The sequence below is a fragment of the Xyrauchen texanus genome, chromosome 1 (genome assembly GCF_025860055.1).
Source record: "Xyrauchen texanus isolate HMW12.3.18 chromosome 1, RBS_HiC_50CHRs, whole genome shotgun sequence".
Classification (NCBI taxonomy): Eukaryota; Metazoa; Chordata; class Actinopteri; order Cypriniformes; family Catostomidae; genus Xyrauchen; species Xyrauchen texanus.
Genome location: NC_068276.1, coordinates 30926874 through 30954143, shown reverse-complemented (window position 1 = coordinate 30954143; position 27270 = coordinate 30926874). Strand labels below are relative to the sequence as shown.

General features: G+C 38.6%; 1 protein-coding gene across 2 annotated transcripts in view; it reads left to right on the top strand.

The window, feature by feature from the left end:
* LOC127650163 (E3 SUMO-protein ligase PIAS1-like) overlaps window positions 1-27270 on the top strand; it is a 73755-nt gene that overhangs the window by 11610 nt on the left and 34875 nt on the right. For both annotated transcript variants that reach the window (XM_052135408.1, XM_052135401.1), the window contains exons 3-4: window positions 1556-1651; window positions 14568-15006. In XM_052135408.1, the coding sequence (XP_051991368.1) occupies window positions 1556-1651; window positions 14568-15006 (535 nt within the window). The remainder of the gene's footprint in view (window positions 1-1555; window positions 1652-14567; window positions 15007-27270) is intronic.

The following is a 27270-nucleotide window of genomic DNA, read 5'->3' as shown; positions in this document are numbered from 1 at the left end:
ACATGTCTTAAGTATTGAACTGTTTCTCACCCACACCTATCATTTCACTTCAGAAGACATGGATTAAACCACTGGAGATGTATGGATTACTTTTATGATGCCTTTGTGCTTTTTTGAGCATAAACATTTTGGCACCCATTCACTAGCATTGTATTGATCTACAGAGCTGAAATACTTGAAAAAAATCATAATTTGTGTTCTGCAGAAGAAAGTCGTATACATCTGATATGGCATGAGGGTCAGTAAAGGTCATTTTTGGGTGAACTATCCCTTTATTACCAGGTGTAAACAGGGCGTGAGAGTCTGAAGGGGGCATTTTTTGGCAAGAAATTTAAGGTATTGCTAAGTCAGGAAGAGTTTGTTTGGAAATGTATTAGTGATTATGATTAGTGTCTTTGCATCTGCTTTGTCAACAAAGAATTTCTAAGAGTGTGTCTCGGCAGGTTGGCTCTGAAAGCTGGCACATTATTTGTTTGGTTTTATATATTTGCTTGTTTCTGAGCTTGCAAATAGTAAGTGATTAACAACTAGACTTCAATTTGGCAAATATTCAAGGCCACCTACTCCACCTTCCTGTAAATAAAATAGTGATTTTGAAATGTTCAAAATATATTGTAATTAACTTGGGGGCCACATTTTTGTGTGTGTGTGACAGATTGTGATTTTGTTATAAAGATTTAATCTGCAGACAAACCTTTCAACAATACTACTTAATTAACAATAATACTTTTATAATTCGTAAAGCAGCTGTGTCTTGAGGAATCAAATGTTTTTTTTTATTCTTTTAATGCGAGAACATACAACCCACAGAACTCAAACATCCTCCCAAGTGGAAAAGACCATTTATTTAAAGTGAGCTGTAAAAAGTGGCTCAATCTATACTTCAGCAGCTTTCAGATAATACAGAGGAAGTATTATCTGTTATTGCTAAAACTTGGAATGGACATTTTGATCATTTTGTTTGCTCTAGTTCTCAAAGTAATTACCCAAGGATTCGTGGGGTACAGAAATGTACATGTATGAAAATATATGTCTGGCATGCACCTTTGGCTTCTGCGTTGCATCTCGTTTTTCCAGTGTCTCACCTATTCATTAATATAGGCTGTTAAAACGTGATATGTTACAAAAAGTACAAAAGATTATGTGAAGACTCACTGGCTAACTCATTGAAAGATTGCTCAGAAAGGTTGCCTCTCTGCTTGTCACATGTTACAGTAATTATTAGGGATGTGATTATTCGTTCTGCAAAAATTATTTGAATAGTAAAAATACTATTTTTGCTGTTTTTAAAAGTTTTGCTTTACTGGCCATGTATATAGTGAGATGCATGTTAAATCCTGAACACACAAACTAAAACTCACAGTTATAACAGAATGCACTGGGTGGTGCTGTTGAGTGTGGACACAAGTTGATCACATTTGTTGAGCAAACCGCTCGTTCAGATGGACACCAAAAAAGCGTGTTATTTTGAGAATGTGGCTTACTGTGAGAAAACTGGGTTACTGTTTAAATGTTCTGGATAAGCGGTGTACACTTTACTCTCATATATGTGCAGCTCGTCAGAAAGCAGCATCCCCGTAGCAACGCAGTCCCCGCGACTCTCTTCTGTAAACTACAAACATGGCATCCAAGAAAGACAATGGTAGCTGAGGTAAGGGACATCCCATCATTTAAACTGGTGTGTATAAATGAGTATAGTTTACTGAGCACGTGGATATGCTTGTCTTCCTCTGCAAAAACATGACATGAGAAACAATATAAAAATTATAACTATATGCCGAGTGTTTTTACTCATCCTGTACGTTAAATACGTCAGTCTACTTCATTAGCTGATTCTTTTTCTTAGCTTTGCGTGAGCTTAAATGCTGTGATTCTAATATTTTTTTTGTTTTCATGCATTGCTTGTTTAAATATATATTTTTTTAAAACACAGGACTTTGATATAAGCTTGTTTTGAATTTAATTTGAAGCTTGTTTTTTTTTAATGGTGATGCAACCTTTATGACTCTCTCATTAATTACATTCATTTAAATAATAGAATATTTGATTTTAGTTTTTTATGAGCGTAAATATTCGAAAACCAAATTATTGATGAATGCCCATCCCTAGTAATTATCTTAAGCATGCACCACTGTTTCGTCGTTGCTTGGCTGAACTGTGTATTAACCACAGTTGCCTTGACTGGAGACGCCATTACCAACACTTTGTTTGCTTTTTAAGCATAATCGGTTTTAGTGATGGGTTTTTAAGTAATTTTGTAGTGGGATACTCTAACTTACAAAAAACAAGTAATCAATTACTTGTGCAATTAAATGCAAGTTAAAAATAACAAGTATGACAGGTACATGAAATTTTGATATTTTTTAACAAACGTTACCAAGGACGGTTTCAAAATAATATATACTGTAGTATAAACTTCAAGTCTACTCTCTACGTGCTATCAAAGTCTTTCTACTAAGTCAGTCCACTGTCGGCCATCTTTGGAATGCTCTCGGGAGGTTATTTCCAGTCATGCAAGTGCAGCTCCCATCTACTTGAATGGGGGAACACTGATATCTCAAATGATTGGTCAAGATTACGATCAAAGAGCATATTTTAAATCGGCAGTAAAGTCTGACAACACTGGTATCATAAATTGTGCTTATTTACCTCATATTACGCAAAAAAAAAAAAAATTCCTGGCTTGTATAGCTAATTGGCATGCATGTTCTTGAATTGATTGACATTTGATTTATGTATTTAAAAGGTGATTGGCTCTTTTGCCTGAAAGGCATAACTTCTTTCTACACCCGTTGACCCCTGGGCGCTCAGTGCTTCTTGGTTGGACATTCCGATTTCTAATACAAGTGGCCTGTCTCTTCTAAATAGTCTCTGATGCTGTAACATTTTATAATTTCACATGTTATTATTCAGAAAAACAAGTGGTGAAAGTTGGCTTTTTAAAAAATGCACTTTGTCGGTATTCAGAGACTTAACCTCCTACGCTTCATGTACCACTGTTTTTTTTCCACCATAAAATCAGATCTTCGTCCATTGGTTTGCATATCTCCAACCAGAACGAAATACCAATAGAGCATAATTCAATAAGAATCAAATTATTAGTATGGCAACACTTGGCTTTGCTTGAAAGCACAGATGCCATCATGTCTTCTTTTCTCATCCAGCACAACAACAACACACACTCACTGCGGCCCTCAGTGGACTCAATTGTAAATGTGAGATTTGGTGAGAGATTCAGCAGAAACAGTGTAATTCAGTACTGTATACAGCAAGCAAATGCGGAAATGACTAGCTGGTGCAGAATGATATCTTTAATAGTCGATTACTCCTGCACATCCCTAATTGGTGTAAGATTGTGCATTTAAACGTGCTCAAGGTCCCTAATCATTTCTGTCTGCGGCTTGGGAAAAAAGGCTATTATTTTAGAATGGGGCAGTAAAAAATTATATTCAACATGACAGCAAAGTGCTGTTTCTCATTTGAAGGATCAGAAAGCGGATGGAAAAAGGTCTCCAAAAATAATGTCATTACTTAAAAAAACAACTAGTTTATAAGTTGAAAAATAAAATAAATTACAAATGTGTAATTGGCTTCCCTTTTAAATAAGAAAGTACCATAACATTTTATGGCACAAAATTCCCACTGAATCAATTCTGTCCACTACCAATCAAAATATTGAGAGCTGAAAACAGAACATTGTGTTTTCTTTTTTTTTTTTTTTTTTTTTTTACTTTAAATGTTGCTAAAACAATGACACCTGTTTATTACCCTCCACATTGTGCCGTTTTTGTGGTCTGTTTCCATGATCGGTCTCTGTTCCTTCATTTCTTAGAGCTCTATTGATTTAGCACACACTCTCACCCGCAAACCCTCCTTGCTCTGTGTGTAGACTTTTGTGAGGCTCTGCGGGGGACATTCTGCTATTTAGTCTTGTCATATCTGGTGCCTTTAGATTGTAGGATAATTGTATGGTTTCATAGATCTGTCCGTGTGTGTGCGTGCTCACCACTGTAACACAAAGCACTGAGGTATGTGAGTGTTGATCTACTGCCAGTTAGCTCCAGGCTGGAGATGGTGGGGGAAGGGCGAGAGAGAGAGAGAGAGAGAGAGAGAGAGAGAGAGAGAGATTTGCAAGGAAAGCTGGCACAGTGATTGTATTCTAGGCTCTTAGCTAGAGAGAAAGAGTGTGCATGCAAGTGAAACTGAAGGTAGGGAAGTATGTGTATGTTTGTGACCCCTCAAATCTTTGTTGGCCCACTAAGCCCAAAGTATACTTCAGTTTTGACATGAAAGCTTAATGAATGCATACAGTCGAATGTTAGCCTTTCAATGTATACTTCCATTTTACTGTGTGCATGCATGCTACGACTGCTATGAGATACTGGACTATTTCTCTTCAGGAGTTTAGACCCATGAAGATATCTTTATAGTCCTTCAGACTTTTATAGTTATACAAATTGCATACAGAATGCAATTACATCTTCTAGAGCTTCTTCATGACAATAAAGGCTCAACTGTTAGTGTTGCCACCTTGTGGACCCACTAATTAGTACAAAGTATTCAAGGCGAATGCATATTCTGCACATTAAGAGTATGAGCGGTTAGAAAAATCTTGCTGCACGCATTTAGTGCTCGAGCACTCTGCTGATGATGAGATTTGTGTTGCGCATCCTGAGCTTTTGCGTCTGACTAAAATTTGCTTTGGGCTTCAGTCAAAGCAGCAGATGCATGTAAGAGGAGATGGAGGGACACTCTTTCTCGCTGTGCTCTGTCAGTCACTCAGTCACCTTTATCCTCTGAAATTACATTTCAGGAAAGATCATCATCGGTTCATACACACCTGAGACCCAAAGACTGTGAGCAAACACACCTACACAAATGCTCAGCCTAAATGAACATACATTACACACCTGAGCCTAGAATATGGCCTCTGTGTTTCAGCTATAGAGCAAAACCAAATTCATACACCCAGTCACTTAGGCTACACCTTGACCTTTTTTCCTGGTGTATAATGTTGCATGTTACTTCATCCTTCCTCTTTTATTGCAAAGTAAAAAAAAAAATCAGCATGACCTTGAAGACTGTTTGGCTTGACGTCAAGCAACATTAGAGCTTGTACGTGGCACAGATTTACCCTAAACAGCTGGAGCCAAAATACACATGTGTTCGTATGCTTGCAGTGAAGTGTTAACCTCAGTACCACATACTGTGCTTGAAAACTGCTTTCAGCAGAAATAAGAAACAAGCACCTGTCTTTCTTTCTGTGCAGTCTAGGCAAATATGCCAACCCTTACATTTGCATTAGATATGTAAATAATTTACAATTTAGCAGATACCCCCTTAGAATTAATCTGCATACTTTTAGTACACCTCTATCTGTTTTGTTGTTTTGTTTTTTCTTCTCTGTCCTGCGAGTTTAGAGTTGAAAAGGTCCACTCATATGACATATTGTGCAAGAAAACTTCAGCTGGGTGGCCATATCTAATGTTGACACTGGCACGGAGATCATTTTAATATGGTGTTTCACAGTCTTTTGCTTTATTAGTTGGTTCTAATTGGCCACTGTGATGAGGGAGAGGAGTTTGAATGCTGCAGAGAGGGAGTAAATGTGGGTGGTTGACTTTTTAGCAAGAAAGGTCTGGGGAATAAAATCCTAGTACACAACATGAAAATCATACTCTTGTCTGCAGTATTGGTGAATTCTTTATAACAGGTTAATTTGTTTTATATTTGTATTGGCTAAATGATTCTAAGATCATGAGGTATGCTAAAAGTATGTTGTTTAAAAATGTTTTTTTTTTTAATATATATATCAATAAAAAGTATACTGTAGGAAACATACGCTCTGTGTTAAAATTGCTCATCTAAAGTAAGCAATTAAATTATGATGTGGATTAGAGGTCGACCGATTAACCGGCCGATTTTTTTTTTGCATTTTTTAACATAATCGGCATCGGCCAATATCCAAGTATATCAAGCCGATTATTAGGCAGGCGCATCTGTGGGCAGCCTAGTGTTGTTGTGGAACATGTGTTCGACGCACACTGCCCCTAGAGTCATTTTCCAGCAGAGTGAGCTGACCTCATCCAGTGCCTAAGGAAGGAGCTAAGTTCCTTGGAGAAAACAGTAAGGATTAAATTTGTATAACTCCTTTATATTTAATTAAAAACTTTGATATGTTACTGCCAACTTCGAGAAAAAACGTGGCAAACGCGATGTTCGGCTACTATGGATATTGATAGCGTAGTTGAAGTTGCATTATCACAGCAGAAGGGTTGCTATCATGTCACAATAAGTAAGCAAGAATTTTGCAATTACAGACAGTGAATCTGAGACTTTTATTTGTTCTGTTTGTGTGTCTTATATTTGAGAGGGTTGTCACTCAATGCAGAGAAATAAGTAATAAAAAGATACCAACACACTATAGGCTATTGAAGGACTGGCTTTGGTAAGCTTGGACGTTATCGGTTCTGCTGTCAGTACTGGAGAAATTAGAAAAAGATAAAGTTATTTTATCTCGCCAGCCATTTCTATGTATAATAATATTAAACCAGCTACTACTGTCTAGCTACTGTTGCTAAATTGCGGGACGCGTTTAATAAGAAAAAGAGCGCAAGAGATACCTTTCCCATGGCGGCGCACGCTCCGAAACAGACCGCAAGGAGACAAGCAAAGTATAGGCTACTTTGGGTTTCATGTGCGTGTCTAAACGATCAAATATACACAAACATATGTAAAAACAACCGGCTTTGAGATTCACTTAAACACAGTTTATGTCTTAAATGGACGTAGTTATGGAAATATTTGGGAGAAAATATGGTGCATCAGGAGCCTATTAGACTCGGTCTTAAAGGGGAAGCATCCTAATAAACATGCTGACGATTGAGCCATTACTGCTAATCAAACAACAAAAGGTAAAGAGAAAATCACTTACAGCTCTTGAATGAATAACTTCTGCATTAATAAGCATTAATCTGCATTAATCTATCTATGATAAACTATGCAGTGGTATTTTACAATTGATTACTTTATTAGATTTCTTTTTAGACCACACCTGAACAGTAATGTTAGTAGACCTTCCTGAAATTAAATCACTGTGCCTATATAACGTTTATCTTTGTGTAATTGTTTATCTTTTGTTTATCTTTGTTTAATATATATATATATATATATATATATATATATATATATATATAACAAAAGAACCGTTAAGAATACCGTTAAAGTACGGATCGATAAGCAGTATCGGTAAGATAGTAATACCATTAAAACCTTAACGATACCCATCCCTAGTTATGCCTGTGCTTCTCTTGGATGCTCTGAATATTGGATTACGTGTCTGGATTGCCCCTTAATTAAAGCTGCATTTGGATCTCAACCTTAGGTGTCTCGGAGCAGTTAAGTAACACCTGCTTTGTTTATTTAATATATTTGTTATACATTATTTATACAATATGTTTTTACATTATACATTTTTAATTTAAGTGTACAAGTGCAGATTGGTCAAGTGTTCAATAAATGTATTTGTTGAGAAATTTTGTCTATCTTAAGTAATTATTTGTGTTACATTTTATCTTTCAAATAAAAGGTTCAAATAAGAGGTTAGAAACAAGCACATATCGGCCAAAATAAATCGCCAGCATATATCAGCCATATCGGCCGACCCGGATTTCAAAAGATCGGCATCGGCCTGAAAAAAGCCATATCGGTCGACCTCTAATGTGGATAACTGCCTAAGATTGTATTGCATTAATGCACATATTGTTTTCTGTATTATTTTGATTGCACAATGTAGAGGTGGACCGATACATCGGTTTTATCGATTAATTGTTGCCAGTTGTTGCTTTTTGGAAGTATTGGTTATCGGCAAAAATGTAATCTGATTGTGGCCGATATTTTTTTCCTTAGTGCTCTTCTCTGGCCATACCAGAGAAGATCATCTGGTGAATCTATAGGCTACAAAAAGTTTGATTTGGTGAATATTTACATGTAGAGCATTGTGACAGAGCCAAGACTATCATCATCACCATTTATTGTTAATGCAAAATGTTACAAAAGACACATGACAATTGACAAGCAATCGCCGATGATCTGTTAATGAAAGATGATCTTATGAGAGCTTATACAGTATTTATTAGCCTATATGATAATGTTTACTTTATAGTGATTCTATTTGAATACACTGTAGATGCGTTTTTTGTTTCCCTTGTGAGTTTGCGAGAGCTGGAAGAATAGACATTGGCTCGATATCTTTATCACCTTAAGGTGGTCGCACACTGGATGAGAAATGCTGTGTCGTGGCTAGGACACGGCACGGGTATCAAACACAGGGCACATCGATGCAGTTCAGGTGGCAGACAGTACATGCAAAAGTCACCCAACATACAATAAAAAATTGACGACAAAAATGTGGGTTGTCGAATCGTTGTTTGATCTCATTTACCGTAACATGAGATCACAAACTCTAATGATGACATGTGAGAGCAGCACTGCAGTTCACACCTGACTGAGGAGAGGAAGAATTACACATCTCACAGTCCTATGCACTCTAAACTTTCCAAACAGCTTCAGGTGATGTAGATCACAAATTATGAGAGAATAATACAAAATAAGAAAATACAGAAGCACTCTCGTTGTGAAATAAGCAGAGCTGGAGCTGCCCCTCTGCTGTAACAAAATCTTTGTGCAATAAGCCCTGGTGTTACAGCTTTAATGCAGTTATATTTCATGCATTATAGCTTTATTAAAGTATAAGGAAGCAGGTCATGTAAATAACTACATACACTGAAACTGGCATTTCTCTGTGCGGTCAGCGCCTCTTCTATGAGTTACATTTATTTTACATTTACATTTATGCATTTGGCAGACGCTTTTATCCAAATCAACTTACAGTGCACTTATTACAGGGACAATCCCCCTGGAGCAACCTGGATTAAGTGTCTTGCTAAAGGACACAATGGTGGTGGCTGTGGGGATCTAAGAGGGAGAGGTTGAAACTGCATCCGGCTGAGGCACACAAGTTCAAGGGGACGTGAATTACGTGCTTAATGCAGCTAGATTATAAATTGATGGGTCACGACTTATTGAACCATAATGCAGTATGTCTCACTGTGCATTTCTTATTTGGAAGAAAATTGGCAATACGCAACTTTATTAATAAGAGAGAGTTTGTTTTTTGTGAGTTAAAGATGGATTGATGTGAACAAAAAGGAGAGTGAGGGTATAGACACACTATAACAAAATAGGTTTTTGATTTGTTTTTGTTTTGGCTTGTTTTCCAATATAAATATCTAAAACTCCTTTATAACAACATGCATTTTCTTTAAAAGCTATACTGCAGAAGAAAAAATATTTATCTGAGAATGTTGAATCTAATATTAAAAATACAAATATTTAAAGTATTTTTATTAACTAAAATTGTTTAATAAATGCTGTAAAAATATATTTGTTGAATGTTTGTTCATGATACCTAATCAATTTACTAATGTTAAAGAAATGAAACCTTTGTGTTACTAAAATTACATTAAAATGATATTAATTGTGAATTGTAGCATGCACTTGTATTGAAAACAGTTATGAATAGTTCTGTTGTCAATATCAAAAGGTCATTGTGACATGCTGGCAACCAGTAAAAACCAAGAGACATCACACACAGCAGAGATGCATCCAAAAATAAGAAAAATAGATCCATTAGAAGCTTTAAAACTGCTCCAGTGAGAAATCATTAATATCTATGATTTGTTTACTTTCTTTGGCATCTTGTTGTTACACACATCACAAATTAAACAAATGAGTGAAGACGCGGTGCCTTTATTGAAGGTTAAACCATTACATCTTGATTACACTGTCATGAATCATGTATTTGCATGTTTATTTGTTGTTTAATTCATTTTTATACTCATTAGCAGCCTCTTTATCCTCTTCCTGCTCACTGTGCAGTGAGTCAGAATAACTACCATAACTACTCTAGAAAATGGGCAGCTTAATATTCGTACACATGCAATTCTTACACATTTTTAAAAACAAACCGACATATTCATCTGAATCAGAAAATGTCTGAAAGTTTAAATTCGTGAATGCTTATTGCCAACATTTCACCCTTTTTATCTTAATACCGGCTTGGTACCGAAGTACTGGTACTTTTGACAACACTATAATGTACGAATGCTCTTTTTGATAAAGACAATATCATGTTTGTGAGACGTTCTAGACCAGTGACACATCTTTTACCTGTTACTGAGTGATACATTTTTTTTATTTTTTTTTTAATAAATCTGCTGTAGTTGCAATGCACGTTGCGCAATACTGCTCTTCCCCTAAAAAGCTAAATTGACCCTTTGCTAAGCTCTGCCCCCCTTGGTTATGGTTGCTCGCTCTGCAAAACTCCCCATTGTAATGAATGACAGTTTCTGGCTAAATATTCTTATAAAACGGAATGGATAATATTTTTATGTGTGCTGGTATGAAGAGTAACATTGTAATGCATATTTCACAAGTTTTTTGTAAAAGAAATGGTTAAATTACACAGTAATTTTATAAAAAAATGTGGAGACTGTGAATCAGAATCAAGGCAAACGATTATTACAGTCACTTGAAAAGAGAAAATCATTTATAACGTCTCATAACACTCATTTTAATTTGAATAATCTTTTATATGCTGTTGCTTTTACTGTGACTTAAATCAATACAAAAATGTTCAGCTTAGAACAAATGTAGGTGTCGTTGCATATCATCAGTTCATTTGGGAATGAGGGCTGACACAGTTGAATCCATAGCATGCTCTTCTACAGATTTATTTAAAGATTATTTAAAAAGAAAGAAAGAAAAACTCCGTGGGTATACTCTCTGGGTAAGTCACTTCTCTTTAATAAATGACCCAGCAACAATGTGTCTTACATTTTTTCATAAAATCCTGATTAAAAGTTCTCAAACACACATTATTTCCATAGGCTGCCATTGGAAAATAGCAAGCTTGTGTCAGAGTAACACTGGGTTCACACATCCTCCGTGAGCGGGATGTGAGCAAGGCATGAGCGGCATGTTTTCTTTTCAGCGCCCATATTAACAGATGGCACCGTTTACACTGAGTCACGAGGTGGCGTGTCAGTGAGTGGATAGTTTGAGCGTTTCACACTGGATTTCGCGGCTCTGGGTGAAGAAAATCAAAAATAATCAAGAGATTATAGAAAATAACCAAAAGCAACCTAAACATATTTAAGCCGACAATCTACTACTACTACTATCTGCATACAAACAAACACAAATGAACTAAAAAGAATGAATAAAGAAACAACATTGCTTTTGCCTGTTAATGTATGAGGGATTTACCAATTTACCAATAACGACCAAGTTCGCTGATAAACATTAAACTATGATAAAATGCACATGACATGACTGCCGTTTTTGTTGAAGCAAGTTTACCTAATTTGGATTTGCATGGCCACAACAATGGACAAGACCCAACTGATTTTGGAGGTGAAGAATTGCAAAGGAAAATGTGTGGCATACAGTAGCTTCAGCAGATTTGTGTAGATGGTAAGTTAATGTTTTAATTTACAGTATGCCTTCATGTCTACATTACAAGGGCTGAGTATTGAAACAGATTTTCATTTCAATTTAATTCCGATTCATAACCTCGCAATTACAATTTCGATTCAATATTGATTCATATATGTTTATTTCAGTTATAATGTCACTTGCATCTAAAATAAATGATCGCTCGGCTAATGCTGTTAATTAAACAGGTGACCCTTTAACTAGGTATATTAGGAAAATATAAATGATAAATTCCTATATTACTAATTATATTTTCTAACTAACTTTTTCATAATTTTGGTAACATTTTTGCTTTTAAAAGTTTATAAATGTATTCAATAAATAAATAATTATATAAATAATATTTAATATATTATTTCTGTTGCTATTTATTATTAAATTGTATTATTTGTACTGTTTACAAGTATTTACATTGATTTGTTGAATATGTGCTAAAACCAGTACTGTCTTACAAAAAACAGCATTTCTGTAAAGACGATCTGTAGAAGATGTTAACTAGAGTGGACTCGAATGGCTTTACCTCATCTGTGCGATGAATGTTTATTAATGCAAATTAAATGTTTTTTGTAACTGACTGTAAAGAACCAAAAGGGTATTAAAAGAGACTGTATTCAATGGCAAATAGGTTACATGGATCTCATCTGGGACACACATTACATGGAACAACTTGAATGGATCTCGCTGCTGAACACTAAACTACACAATTACTAATTCTCTTTTGATTTGAACCCTCATTGTAGTAGAGGGTTGTGCATTGAGTGGAAGATTGATCTTGGGATTTAAGTATCGATATCGTTCAAATGAAGATCGCGTTTAATCTGAAAACATATTTTTCTATGTAACTTTGTTTTTTTTGTTCTCCCAGGTGTTTTAACAAACAAACAAAAAAAGCCATTATTTGAATGTCATTACTTATTAATAATTTATGGATTGTCGGACTGGATGCAAAGGATGTGCAAACCCAGCGTAATGGTGTCAGGGCAACTGTTGCTAAGACAGGATTGGTCAGAAGTACTTTTAAGGTGGGGCTTAGCGAAGGGCCAATTATTGGTTATTGTTTTTGCATTTGAACAAGTGGACACTTGTTGGAATAATGAATTGACTGATCATCAGGAAGATAATTAATGACCGATTGGATTGTCATGGGTCATTAAATGGGAAATTAGGGTCATTCCTGTAAGCGGCAGTCACCTCTGTTGACAGACTCTAGTGCCTGCTATGTATTTTTACTGGAGCTGCGTGTGCACGTGCGTGTGTGTGTGTTGTTTTGTTCAATTTCATTTGTTTTGGAAGCTGAGCAGCTCATTTCTCTGCCCTTCCCCCATCTCTTTCACTCTCTCGCTTTGACTTGTTTTCTCTCGCTCTTTTTTTTTCTTTCTCTCGCACTCAAAATCTTTCTCTTTCTCTCTTTTGCTCTTTGTCTCAATCCCTCATGCCCACTGCCATTTTCTCCTAAGCCAAGCTCTTCCCTGCTCCTCTTTCTTTTCTATCATTTTAAAAACAGAAATAAATCTTGTATTATATGCAGGAATGTAAGAGTTCAGTGACTGGCAGGTTGTTAGTGTTCTGATTTACTTTCTCCTTTGTAAATCAGGATTGAGTTTTTAATCAGTTTATTATTAGGTTTTTATTGTCTAGTTAATCATAAGCTAAAATCTCTCTAAAGGACGAGCTAAGACATTTTTAATCAGGAATAATTCAGTATAGACAAAGACAGACATAACTTATGGCCAGAACTGTGCAGAAAATGACTGGTTACAGTCTTACTCAAACCTAGAAACACACATCACTGTACTAGAGAGTATGTAGTAATATGCAATTTTACAGAAAAATGTTTTTTAAAAGGTTTTGTCTCTCATGATTTTGTGTTTATAGTGTGCTGCACATATTTGGTCTGCATTTTTTCCCTCTTATGTTTGTTTTCTCTGTCTCCTTTTCAAACCTCTGTAATGTGACACTTCCGTTGTGTGTGTTTGTGTGTGTATGTGTGTCTGTTTGCTTGTGTGTGTGCATGCGAGAACGTGCGTGCGTGCGTGCGTGCGTGTGTGCGTGTGTATGTGAGCGAGTGAGCGTGTGTGTGTGTGTGTGTGTTTGGAACTGTGTTTCAGTCTTGTGCTTCTGCATATTTCATAGCTTTAGACCATTACTGAACCATCCTAGCCTGAGGGAAAAAATATATATATATGTGTGTGTGTGTGTGTGTGAGAGAGAATAAGAATTGAAAGTTGGAAGAGAGAACAACAGAAGATGTGTTTTGTGGGTGTGTGTTTATATTTGAGTATGTCTTTGTGCTTTGTGTGTGTCTTTAGATGTTTGTATCACTGTCTGTATACACTGATTAGCTCCAAGATATCCCCCTCTTGCTTTCAAAATAGTGCCAACCTGCATCTCAGAATAACATTCTGGGCTTATATTCTTCTCTCCACAATTGTACAGAGCGGTTTTCTGAGTTACCATAGACTTACCATAGACAGTTCGAACCTGTCTGGCCATTCTCTGTTATCCTCTTTTATCAACAAGCCGCTCACTGGATGATTGTTTGTGTCAGAGGAGGTGGTGTGATTATTTCTATAACTGCTGATCTCCTGGGATTTTCACACACAACTTTCTCTAGAATTTACTCAGAATGGTGCCAAAAGCAAAAAACATAGATTTAGCGGCAGTTCCGTGGATGGAAATGCCATGTTGATGGAGAGGTCAACAGAGAATGAATGGCCAGACTGGTTCGAATTGACAAAGTCTACGGTAACTCAGAAAACCACTCTGTTCAATTGTGGTGAGAAGAATATCATCTCAGAATGTTATTCTGAGATGTGGGTTGTCCTGTTTTGATGGCTGGAGGGAAAATACACAATATTAGGCAGGTGGTTTTAATGTTGCGTCTGATCGGTTAAATGCGTGTATAATTTGCCAAGTTAACGGTCTGTCCAATTCACCACTGAAAGTGTGATGTTATTGAGTTGGCTCAAAATGTGCATATCAATTTCTTTCTCATACTTTCTCTCCTCTAGCAAATGGTGATGAGCCTGCGGGTGTCGGAGCTGCAGGTTCTTTTGGGCTACGCCGGCAGAAACAAACATGGGCGAAAGCACGAGCTCTTGACATCAGCCTTACACCTTCTAAAAGTTGGCTGCAGCCCTGTTGTCCAGATGAAGATCAAGGAGCTCTACAGACGACGCTTCCCCACCAAGCTGGTGTCCCCGTCGGAGCTGGCCCTACCTGGAGTCCACTCCGCTGCTACCTCCCTGCCCCCTGGCCTCACTCAGTTGGGCTTTGATGGGCACGGAGCACCCCCATCCCCTCTGCTGCCCATCTCCCTCCTCGGGCCCAAACATGAGCTGGGCCTGCCCCACCTCCATACCAACCTGCATCCCTTACACCCTGATGTCAAACTGCAGCGGCTGCCCTTTTACGACATGCTGGATGAGCTCATTAAACCAACAAGTCTCGGTGAGTGTGAGGATGTTTATGTGTGATAGAATGTGGCTATATGAGCTGTTTGATGTCTTTTAGAGTGATAGCATACACCGATCAGCCACAAAATTAAAACCACCTGCCTAGTATTGTGTAGGTCCCCCTCGTGCCACCAAAACAGCTCCAACCCACATCTCAGAATAGCTTTCTGAGATTATGTTCTTCTCACCACAATTGCACAGAGCGGTTATCTGAGTTACCTTAAACTTTGTCAATTCAATCAGTCTGGCCATTCTCTGTTAACATCTCTCATTAACAAGGCGTTTACGTCCATTTAATCATTGAGATCACATTTTCCCCCATTCTGATGGTTTATATGAACATTAACTGAATCTCCTGACCCATATCTGCTTGATTTTATGCACTGCACTGCTGCCACACATTTGGCTGATTAGATAATCGCATTGATGATTGTTGGTGCCAGACAGGCTGGTTTGCGTATTTCTGCAACTGCTGATCTACTGCGATTTTTCTTTTTTTCTTTTTTTTTATATATATATATACACACACACACACAACAGTGTTTATATGCACTTCAAAAAACATCCAGTGAGTGGCAGTTCTATGGACGGAAATGCCTTATTGATGAGAGAGGTCAACAGAGATTGGCCAGACTGTTTCTATCTGGTAAAGTGTACGATATCTCCGATAATCTCCCTGTACAATTGTGGTGAGAAGAATATAATCTCAGAATGGTATTCTGAGATGTGGGTTGGAGCTGTTTTGGTGGCATGAGGGGGACCTACACAATATGAGGCAGGTGGTTTTAATGCTGTGGCTGGTCGGTATATACTGTATTCATGCTTTTTTTTTTATTATTCTAAAACGTGCATTTTGAGAGATCGGTATTGTAGCGATGTGTAGAGCCACATTTTCTTACATTAGCATTTTAATGGTTTTGGCTGGTTTGGCATCAATTTTAATTTGTTTGCCTGAGGAGAGTTGTTGAAACAGATTGTCCCCCCCATCTCTCTCTCGCTCGCTCTCTCTCTCTCTCCGTGATTTCTCTCTCCATTTCTGTCCGTGATCTCTCTCTCTCTCGCTGTCTCTCTCGCTCTCTCATTTGCATACAGAGTGTTGAAGTCATGAGTACACATACCTCAGTTCCCTAGACACATTCCCTTTTTAAAAGGCACCAGACACCCTTAATACACACAGATATACTGTATACACTGTTCTAGAGCACACTGTCATGAACACAGCATGCTTTGTCACAAATGATTCCAGGCTGTTCCGTAGCACACACTAGGGCTGGGCGATAGAATGATGTAATCGGATATCGACAATTTCTTACAAAGATCCTGATTTCGAACAGACTATATTGGGAAATGGCAAAGCCAGGGATCTGGGAAGTTGCCGAATACATTAAACAGTGGCCATGGTGTGAAACTATCACCCACCACCCTCAAAATGCAACAAGGCTGAATCCAGTTCGCAAGCTCCTTGTCCAAATGTATTTCATGCGCGGGTAATTTTGCTCATCTACCCGCAATATGTAGGCGACCTGTAAGATGTCTCGGAGTGACACATGACAAGACATGCGCTTGAAGGAACACACTTTCTTATAATTTTAAGAAAGGACAAAAGAAAAGCCTTCAATGCTTGTGTCTGATTAGCTGTTTGTACAGAGGCATGCAGCACAAGCCTGTCATGTGAAACAAGCACATGTAAAGTGTTTTCAATCTTTTTTTCTCCGTTTCATTAATCTGAAAACTATTTGCAAGAATAATGTCATCTATGAGAATACTGCAAATGATCTCCAATCATCTTTGGGTGATAATCAACGCAGTTAGCATGCATTGTGAACGCAACTCTGCTGGTTCAGTAATATACACTCACCTAAAGGATTATTAGGAACACCATACTAATACTGTGTTTGACCCCCTTTCGCCTTCAGAACTGCCTTAATTCTATGTGGCATTGATTCAACAAGGTGCTGAAAGTATTCTTTAGAAATGTTGGCCCATATTGATAGGATAGCATCTTGCAGTTGATGGAGATTTGTGGGATGCACATCCAGGGCATGAAGCTCCCGTTCCACCACATCCCAAAGATGCTCTATTGGGTTGAGATCTGGTGACTGTGGGGGCCATTTTAGTACAGTGAACTCATTGTCATGTTCAAGAAACCAATTTGAAATGATTCGAGCTTTGTGACATGGTGCATTATCCTGCTGGAAGTAGCCATCAGAGGATGGGTACATGGTGGCCATAAAGGGATGGACATGGTCAGAAACAATGCTCAGGTAGGCCGTGGCATTTAAACGATGCCCAATTGGCACTAAGGGGCCTAAAGTGTGCCAAGAAAACATCCTCCACACCATTACACCACCAGCCTGCACAGTGGTAACAAGGCATGATGGATCCATGTTCTCATTCTGTTTACGCCAAATTCTGACTCTACCATCTGAATGTCTCAACAGAAATCGAGACTCATCAGACCAGGCAACATTTTTACAGTCTTCAACTGTCCAATTTTGGTGAGCTCTTGCAAATTGTAGCCTCTTTTTCCTATTTGTAGTGGAGATGAGTGGTACCCGGTGGGGTCTTCTGCTGTTGTACATTTACATTTATGCATTTGGCAGACGCTTTTATCCAAAGCGACTTACAGTGCACTTATTACAGGGACAATCCCCCCGGAGCAACCTGGAGTTAAGTGTCTTACTCAAGGACACAATGGTGGTGGCCATGGGGTTAGAACCAGCAACCATCTGATTAAAAGCCCTGTGCTTTAGCCACTACGCCACCACCACTTACACAATGTTGTAGCCCAACCTCCTCAAGGTTGTGCGTGTTGTGGCTTCACAAATGCTTTGCTGCATACCTCGGTTGTAACGAGTGGTTATTTCAGGCAAAGTTGCTCTTCTATCAGCTTGAATCAGTCGGCCCATTCTCCTCTGACCTCTAGCATCAACAAGGCATTTTCGCCCACAGGACTGCCGCATACTGGATGTTTTTCCCTTTTCACACCATTCTTTGTAAACCCTAGAAATGTTTGTGCGTGAAAATCCCAGTAACTGAGCAGATTGTGAAATACTCAGACCGCCCGTCTGGCACCAACAACCATGCCACGCTCAAAATTGCTTAAATCACCTTTCTTTCCCATTCTGACATTCAGTTTGGAGTTCAGGAGATTGTCTTGACCAGGACCACACCCCTAAATGCATTGAAGCAACTGCCATGTGATTGGTTGATTAGATAATTGCATTAATGAGAAATTGAACAGGTGTTCCTAATAATCCTTTAGGTGAGTGTGTATCTTTGTATTAAAGAAACAAAGATGAAAGTGATTGCATCGTAAAATAATACAAGACATGTTCAGCTTGAACCTAAAATTTTGTTCCATTTTCTTTTCTTTAGGCAGCATAAAATGTATTATCAAACTATATTGTGAACACAAGGAAATGTATTATGCTTTATAATTATGATTATTAATATCTTTACATTAATGATTGTCTTAATCTGTAGGCTATTAGTAATTTTCACCTGGTGTCCTTGACGGATGCTTGCGAGATGGTCAAAATTTGGATTTTGGGAGGTGGTTAAAAATGATTTTTTTTTTGTCACTTTATTTTATTGCTTTTTTTATTTAGTTGTTTTTTTATTTTAATTTTTTTATAAGTGCAACTTGAATTTAGAAATGTATTTTCTTCATGTTTTACATGTTTCAATAAATTAATAAAATTTTAAAGCAACATCAAGAAAGCAAAAAAATTCTCTGACCCTCGGCAGGGGGTTGATGATGTATTCGGATAGTGCTATGTTTTTTTAAAGCGTTTATCGATAAAATTATTTTTAAAATTATTGTGGTGCATTGAAATCAGGAGAATGTATGTAACAGATCCGTCTGTTGGCGATGGCGTAAGTAAGAGGTAAACACTGGAGCTAGTGTTGCGCGCTATGAAGGATGATCGAAAAGTCCAGTTTTTAGGACAACCTTTCCCCTGGTTTTACTTACTCTCCTATCAAAGACACGGACTGAGTCTGAGAAGGAAAGTAAAAAAAAAAAAAAAAAAGGCAAGAGATTTACCATCATTTACTGAGTGAGCTTGTGTTTGCCACCGGACACAAACATGAAGAAAGGTAGAAGTTTCCAGTCTAGCTAAAAAGGATATTTATTGACAAAATATTATAGAAGTATTATATAAAAATAGTATATGAGAATATTTTTATGTATTTTGAGTTTAAATGTGCTAGTAATCTAATTGTCTGATGAAAATGGCATGTAGAAAAATAAATGTAGGCTACAATATTAGTTTAAACCATAATAATAAAATCATGAAAATACACTAAACAAATTGCCATGTACTAAAGCAATTCAACCAGCATGCTTGAGAACTATTGAGTATGGTTAGCTAACTGTGCCTAAAATTCCGGGCAGAGAATGGTTTATAATCGCGCCATGCTGAACCGTGCTCAAGTGGAAATGCTACTGTAACCGTTCCGTACTGTGCTCAGAACTGTTCGGCCCAATGGTGGAAAACAGCTATTGATTACAAGCTGATGCTAATTTTACAGATATTCCCTTGTTGGGCATGTAGGTTGGTGAATTAAATGTTTGGTATGTGAACGACTGTACACTGTTTTCTTTTATATGGTGGAGTTAAACTTATTTTTTTTTAATAATGCTATATTAGTTGATCAGGCCTTTTGTTTTGTTCATTATTGATGCTGAAACACACTGTTACAGTTGTAGAGTCATAGCACACCCTAATAGAGCAATCTCGCTGGTATAAGGTGCACTGAAATTATTTTCCTTATTTAAAACGTTTTACTTCTAAAGAGAGGAATTGTAATTTTGAAACATTTAAATAAAATCATAGCCACTCTAATGAGATAAATACTCCAGTCGTATCATTAACCTTATTAAATTGTTTTATTCTACATAGACAGGGTCCCCTCATGGAGGCTGCCATGTTAGAATCACATTACCAGCCAAATATGACTTGCTTAATGTTAGTAACCACCCTATTATTAAATATATTCACTCATGGATTAAATTAATCATGGCAGACTGTGAATTGTGAATTTCTACAAAGGCATCAGTAACTAAAAGCTATTGCATTTGAATGATGTTGCAACCACACCCCTAGGTGTCAGTGTAAGTCCAAGACAAAATATTTTTAAAAATTCCAGAGAGTGCACACTGATTCGCTTCCCATCTTTTTACTCTACGTTTATCTCTCCACCTCATCCATCATTGATGGAGAATTAGATCTCAAAAATCTCAAAATGAATAATCTTTAATTCTGTGGCCTTCCATTGACCCCTTGTTATCTTGTGTACAGGATTTCACTTTTGTGGTTTACTGCACATTTACCCCTAAATATTGTAATTGAGCATTGCCATCATACTCCTTTTACATCACAAGATGCTGTTATTTAATTTGTCATTGGAGCAAGCCATGTACTATGCATGCATAAGCTATTATCTTAATCACTGTTACGTCCCTCGTTATAGATGTTATTTGTCTAGGAATGTTATTAGACATAACAAAAGTTTTGCGCTCATGTGTGTGTCAATATGGTATGGGAATTGCAAAAGAAAAGGATTAGACAACGACCCACAATTTAGTTGAAAAGGTTTTTTAATTCTTCAACTGCAATAAAGTGAAGTAGTAGTGAAATAGTAATATAATAAAAGTAATACAACGTAGCCAGAAGAATCAGGTCAACAGACAATCTGGTGGAGAGGAGGGAGCAAGAGAGTGGTGCTTAAATCAAAAAACTAAATATAACAAAAAACAATCCTCTAACTAAAGTTAAAGAACTAAACTAACTATCAACAAAAGATATAGAAAGAAACATCTTCAGCGTCGAGACGCTATAACTAAAACTACCCTAACTAAACAAACAAAACATACATAAGTAGCACCACTCCTAACACTAGTGCGTCTATACATCTCATTACCAACTGCGTGTGCAAATGTAGGTCGCGACCTGCTTACCTGACTCACAACCTCTCCCGCCAGTCTACATAGAGTTGAACGGGAACTGAGATGACAATGTCATGAGAGAGCAACAAACATTTAGCCGTGCACAAGCACATAAAGAACGCACATATCAAAGCGCCAGTACAAACAAAGAGAAACTGATCTAACTGCCAGATGGTAACAGCAGCGAACCCCAGACTCTGTTCAGCCTCTCAGACTGGTCTCTCAAACGAAAGAACCGTCCTCACCGAGCGTGCAGGCTCTCTCTCAAACCCAGAGTCTGTGTCGACTGTCGCCATTGTAGTCAGAGCCATTCATAAACCGCACGGCGACAGGCGATTGGTGGCGCGGTTCCTGACGTCAGCAGATTTGACAGGCGGAGCTTCCAATGAATTCCACACCTGAAACAAAGTACAGACATACACACAAAACAGAATACGTACGCGTACGTAACACTCACCCCCTTAAAACTCAACCTGAAGCAGTATCTAAGCTCTAGATAAAGTGTCAGCGATTATATTTTCTGAACCCTTTTTATGTTTTATGATTAAGTTATAATTTTGCACAATCAACGACCAACGCATAAGACGTTGATTGTGATTGTACATTCTGGACAAGAACACTAACGGATTGTGATCCGTGTACACTGTAACAGGTAGAACGGAAGAACCCACATAAACCTCAAAGAATTGTAACGCCAGAATTAGACCCAAAGCTTCCTTCTCGATGGTAGAATAATTTCTCTGATGTCGGTTGAATTTTCGTGAGAAGTAACAAATTGGATGCTCGAGACCATCATCATCTTCTTGAATAAGAACAGCTCCCATGCCTAAAGCGCTGGCATCAACTTCCAATTTAAAACAACGTGTAAAGTCCGGAGCAGCAAGAACAGGTGCACTAGTCAACAACAACTTTGCCCCATCGAAAGCTTGTTGACACGTGTCAGTCCAAATAAAAGCATTAGCTGGGCTTAATAAACTGGTCAGAGGGTGAACTACAGTAGAAAAATTGCGGCAGAAACTTCTATAGTAACCAGCCATGCCTAAAAACCGACGTAACTCTCGTCTTGTCGTTGGCATAGGAAAATCAGCAATAGCAGATACTTTTGCACTGACAGGGCGGACTTGGCCTTGACCTACTTCTTTACCTAAATAAGTGATCGTTGCTTTACCGAATTCGCACTTAGCCAGATTAACTGTTAAAGAAGCGTCAGCCAATCTTTCAAAAACTGTCCGCAGAACACTCAAATGCTCAGACCAATCCAGAGAATAAATCACTAGATCGTCGAGGTATGCATTACAATTTTTAACTCCTGACAATACAATGTTTACAAGGCGTTGAAAAGTTGCTGGGGCGTTTCGCATCCCGAACGCCATAACCCGATACTGCAGGAAGTTATCCGGAGTAACAAAAGCTGAAATTTCCGCAGCTCTAGCGGTCAATGGTACTTGCCAATACCCTTTCAGCAAATCTAATTTCGTTACAAACTTAGCAGAACCCAAGTTATCGATGCAATCTTCCATCCTAGGAAGAGGATAGCTATCTGGTACAGTCACAGAATTTACTTTTCGGTAATCTGTGCAAAACCGAAATGTACCGTCAGATTTTGGAACAAGAAGACAAGGAGAACTCCATGGACTATAGCTAGGTTCAGCTAAGTCATTCCTCAACAAATAATCAACCTCAGTCTTCAACGCAGAACGCTTGAAACTATTCACTCGGTAAGGGTGTTGCTTAATGGAAGAAGTACACGTCACCTGGATATCATGCTGCAATACATGCGTTTGAGTTGGCACATCACTAAACTGCATGGGAAATTCTTGAATTAGTTGCATAACATCCTGTTTCTGTGACTCAAGCAAGTTATCAAGGTTTTCGGACAAGTTCTTCAGAGTTTCTGAATTCGAAAGTCTACCACACATTGATAAATCATTACGAAGTGTAACACCATCATCATGATCACACTCACCAGAAGAGGGCAGCAACACCTCAACATTCATTCCCGTAGAATCAGACACCGCAACAACAGCAGCAGCTAAAACATCAGTAGGAACAGCAACAAGCTTTTCTTTTTCCTCCACAAATTTCTCAAACACTTTTCGAGAACAATATAATTTCAACATGTTAATGTGGCATGTTCGAAACTTCCGTTTGCGGTCAGGCGTATGTATTACAAAATCAGTCTCACTCAATCTCTTTGATACCTTATACGGACCAGAGAAACGAGCGGTCAGAACCGAACCTGGTATTGGTAACAATACCAAAACTTCATCGCCTGGTTGAATTTCACGCACAACAGCTTTCTTATCATACCATTTCTTCATGCCCTCCTGAACAGTGGACAACGATTTTCGTGCAAATGAACATGCATTATGTAGACGTTCTCGAAACTGACTAACGTAATCCAGCACATTTCGTTCAGCTGACTTTGTGTCATTCAACATCCCGTCTTTCAGCACCTTCAGTGGACCTCGTACAGTGTGACCAAATACTAAGTCTGCTGGGCTAAACCCCAGAGACTCTTGAGTCACTTCACGAACTGCAAACAGTACTAAAGGTACCCCGTCGTCCCATTCTTTACCGGAGCTTAGACAGTACTTTTTCAACATCGACTTCAGCGTCTGGTGAAATCGTTCGATGGCACCCTGGCTTTCAGGATGATATGCGCTCGAGATTCGATGCGAGATACCCAAAGTTTTCAACACTTGTCTAAAAACAGTAGAAAGAAAGTTCGTCCCCTGATCTGTCTGCACGATTTTTGGCAATCCAAACGTGGAGAAAAATTTTAGCAAGGCTTTAATAATGACAGGTGCTGTTATTTTCCTCAAGGGAACAGCCTCCGGGTAACGTGTCGCAGAACACATTATAGTTAACAAAAATTGATTACCTGCCTTTGATTTCGGCAGGGGACCAACGCAATCTAAAATGATATGTTCAAACGGTTCGCAAATGACAAGGATCGGAACTAATGGGGCTGGTGGAATCTTCTGATTCGGTTTACCCATAACTTGACACTCATGACATGTGCGGCAATAATGAGACACGTCGCTCTTTAAGCCAGGCCAGAAAAAATGCCTGAGAATACGGTTGTAAGTTTTTGTCACTCCCAAATGACCTGCTAACTCATGATCATGTGCCAAACTCAACACTTGTTTCCGATAGACAGTAGGCAAAACAATCTGGCACACAACATCCCACTCGTTCTCCCCATCTCTGTGCGGGTGCCATTTCCTTAACAACAACCCATCTTCAGTCACGTAATCAGCCATGCTAACTTTATCTGATTTTGGCTTTTCAGCATCCGAAAAACATTTAGTTAGCGACACATCCTCCCTTTGTGCAACCTTAATCCCATCACGAGAAATAGGTGCAGCTAACGCTTCAAAATCGGCCACTGCCGTGACAGGATGCCTTTCATGTCTAACATTTTCAGCATCTTTTGGATCTGACCCAAAATTATCCTCCGTAAACACAGGTAACATAAAAGAGTCGGCCAAAACAATGTCATCTCCAATTCTGCGTTGTTGAGCACGCGTAACTACGTTAGCAACAAATACATCCGGAAAATTATCGGATATGTCATCAGCGGGAATAAAACAGTCAGGTTTATCAACGACTTCAAGCACAGGTGACACTTTCCCCCCCGCCAAATCATTTCCAAGAATGAATGCAACCCCTTTCACAGGAAAAGAAGAACGTGTACCAACCCTAACAAAACCTGAGACCAGGTCACATTGTAAGTGTATCCGGTGCAACGGTACCTTTACAACCCCCATCTCAATCCCTTGCACTAACACACTTGACCCACAAAACGTCTGTTCTGACAAAGGAAGTGCATCAGAGACTACAAATGATTGCATCGACCCAGTATCCCTTAAAATTTGTACTTCTTTCTGTTCTCTGAGTTTGCCATTTATGGAGATTAACCCCTTCAACAAGAATGGTTTAAACCCTGAGTCAATCGCATCTTTCTCTAAAACAGCATTAGACACCGTCTTCACAAAGGTAACAGATTTTAATTGTCCTTGCTGAGTCTTACGCTTCAGCACTAAGCAATCAGAAATGAGGTGTCCCATTTTGTGGCAATAAAAACATTCTCGTGTTTCTTTATTCTGTGGTGAACTCATTTTAGTACGGGTATTCGAATTTTGAGTTGAAAACGAACTCAATACTTTCTCCGGTCGGGGTAAAACAAAAACACTCTTGTGCGTTAACACGTACTCATCCGCAAGAATCGCAGCTTGTGATAACGTTGTGACCTTTTGCTCATTTAGATACGTGACTACTCGTTCTGACAAACAATTCTTAAAATCCTCTAAAAGCATTAGCTCTCTCAACGAACTCAAATCTTGCACGTTATTTGAAGACAACCATTTATCAAAAAGAATTCCCTTCTCACGGGCAAATTCCACAAATGTCTGAGCTACCTTCTTATGGTTCCTGAAACGTTGCCGATATGCCTCAGGTACCAATTCATATGCGCGAAGAACAGCGTTCTTTACTACATCATATTGCAAGCTCTCCTCTAAGGTTAACGCAGAACAGACTTCCTGTGCTTTTCCAACTAATCGACATTGTAGTAAAAGACACCAAACCTCTTTTGGCCAACGAAGTGCAGCAGCCACACGCTCAAAAGCAGCGAAATACGCATCCACTTCGGATTCTCTAAAGTGAGGCACTAAAGCGATCTGTTTACTAACATCAAATGTAGTGGTCGAAACATCACTCACAGAATTTGCCGAATTTACTGAAATAACAGGACTAGGCTGCGCAGTACGGTCTGAGACAACCTTCGCTGACTCCAACTCAAGCTGTCGCAGTCTCACCTGTGTCTCAGCTTCAATTTCCAATTTACGGACTTCTAGACGTAGCTTCATCTCGGCTTGGCGCGTCTCAGCCCGTTCCTGCGCTTCCATCTGGATTCGGGCTAGGCGGACCCTCAGTCGCGCATCACCCCCAGACTCAACGGAAGGCGAAGAAAGTGGGTAGAAGGGCGGTAAAACAGCCTTGGGCTCGACATCAGCCTCCCCCTCGGCACTCTCACCTTTTGCCTCATCCATACTCCCCACGCTAGTCAGACGTCTCTCCACAGCCGACATGCCAGCCCTCTCACTATCCGTATCTGGAAATGAAAGTACTTTTAATTCGACCAAGTGTTTCAAAATGTCGTTCTTAATAATGTGCTTTAGAGATTGCCTCACCACAGGAATGCGGTAATGTTCAGCTATCTGCAACAAATCGTCTTTTCTACATCGCTCAAAAATGTCCAAAGTTGGAATAGCAATAAATGATTGCAAATCGAAAGTACTCATGTCAATATTTCACTATACTTTAACATGCACAAATAATTCCTTTCCCAAGCAGTTTCCCGCACCATACAAAACACACACAAGCCAACTTATCCCGAATCTTGTAACACACATAAAAGATCCCGGATGAGCCCCCAAATATGTTACGTCCCTCGTTATAGATGTTATTTGTCTAGGAATGTTATTAGACATAACAAAAGTTTTGCGCTCATGTGTGTGTCAATATGGTATGGGAATTGCAAAGAAAAGGATTAGACAACAACCCACAATTTAGTTGAAAAGGTTTTTTAATTCTTCAACTGCAATAAAGTGAAGTAGTAGTGAAATAGTAATATAATAAAATCATAAGGTAATACAACGTAGCCAGAAGAATCAGGTCAACAGACAATCTGGTGGAGAGGAGGGAGCAAGAGAGTGGTGCTTAAATCAAAAAACTAAATATAACAAAAAACAATCCTCTAACTAAAGTTAAAGAACTAAACTAACTATCAACAAAAGATGTAGAAAGAAACATCTTCAGCGTCAAGACGCTATAACTAAAACTACCCTAACTAAACAAACAAAACATACATAGGTAGCACCACTCCTAACACTAGTGCGTCTAATACATCTCATTAACAACTGCGTGTGCAAATGTAGGTCGCGACCTGCTTACCTGACTCACAACCTCTCCCGCCAGTCTACATGGAGTTGAACGGGAACTGAGATGACAATGTCATGAGAGAGCAACAAACATTTAGCCGTGCACAAGCACATAAAGAACGCACATATCAAGAGCACCAACACGTTCCAGCACAAACAAAGAGAAACGGATCTAACTGCCAGATGGTAACAGCAGCGAACCCCAGACACTGTTCAGCCTCTCAGACTGGTCTCTCAAACGAAAGAACCGTCCTCACCGAGCGTGCAGGCTCTCTCTCAAACCCAGAGTCTGTGTCGACTGCGCCATTGTAGTCAGAGCCATTCATAAACCGCACGGCGACAGGCGATTGGTGGCGCG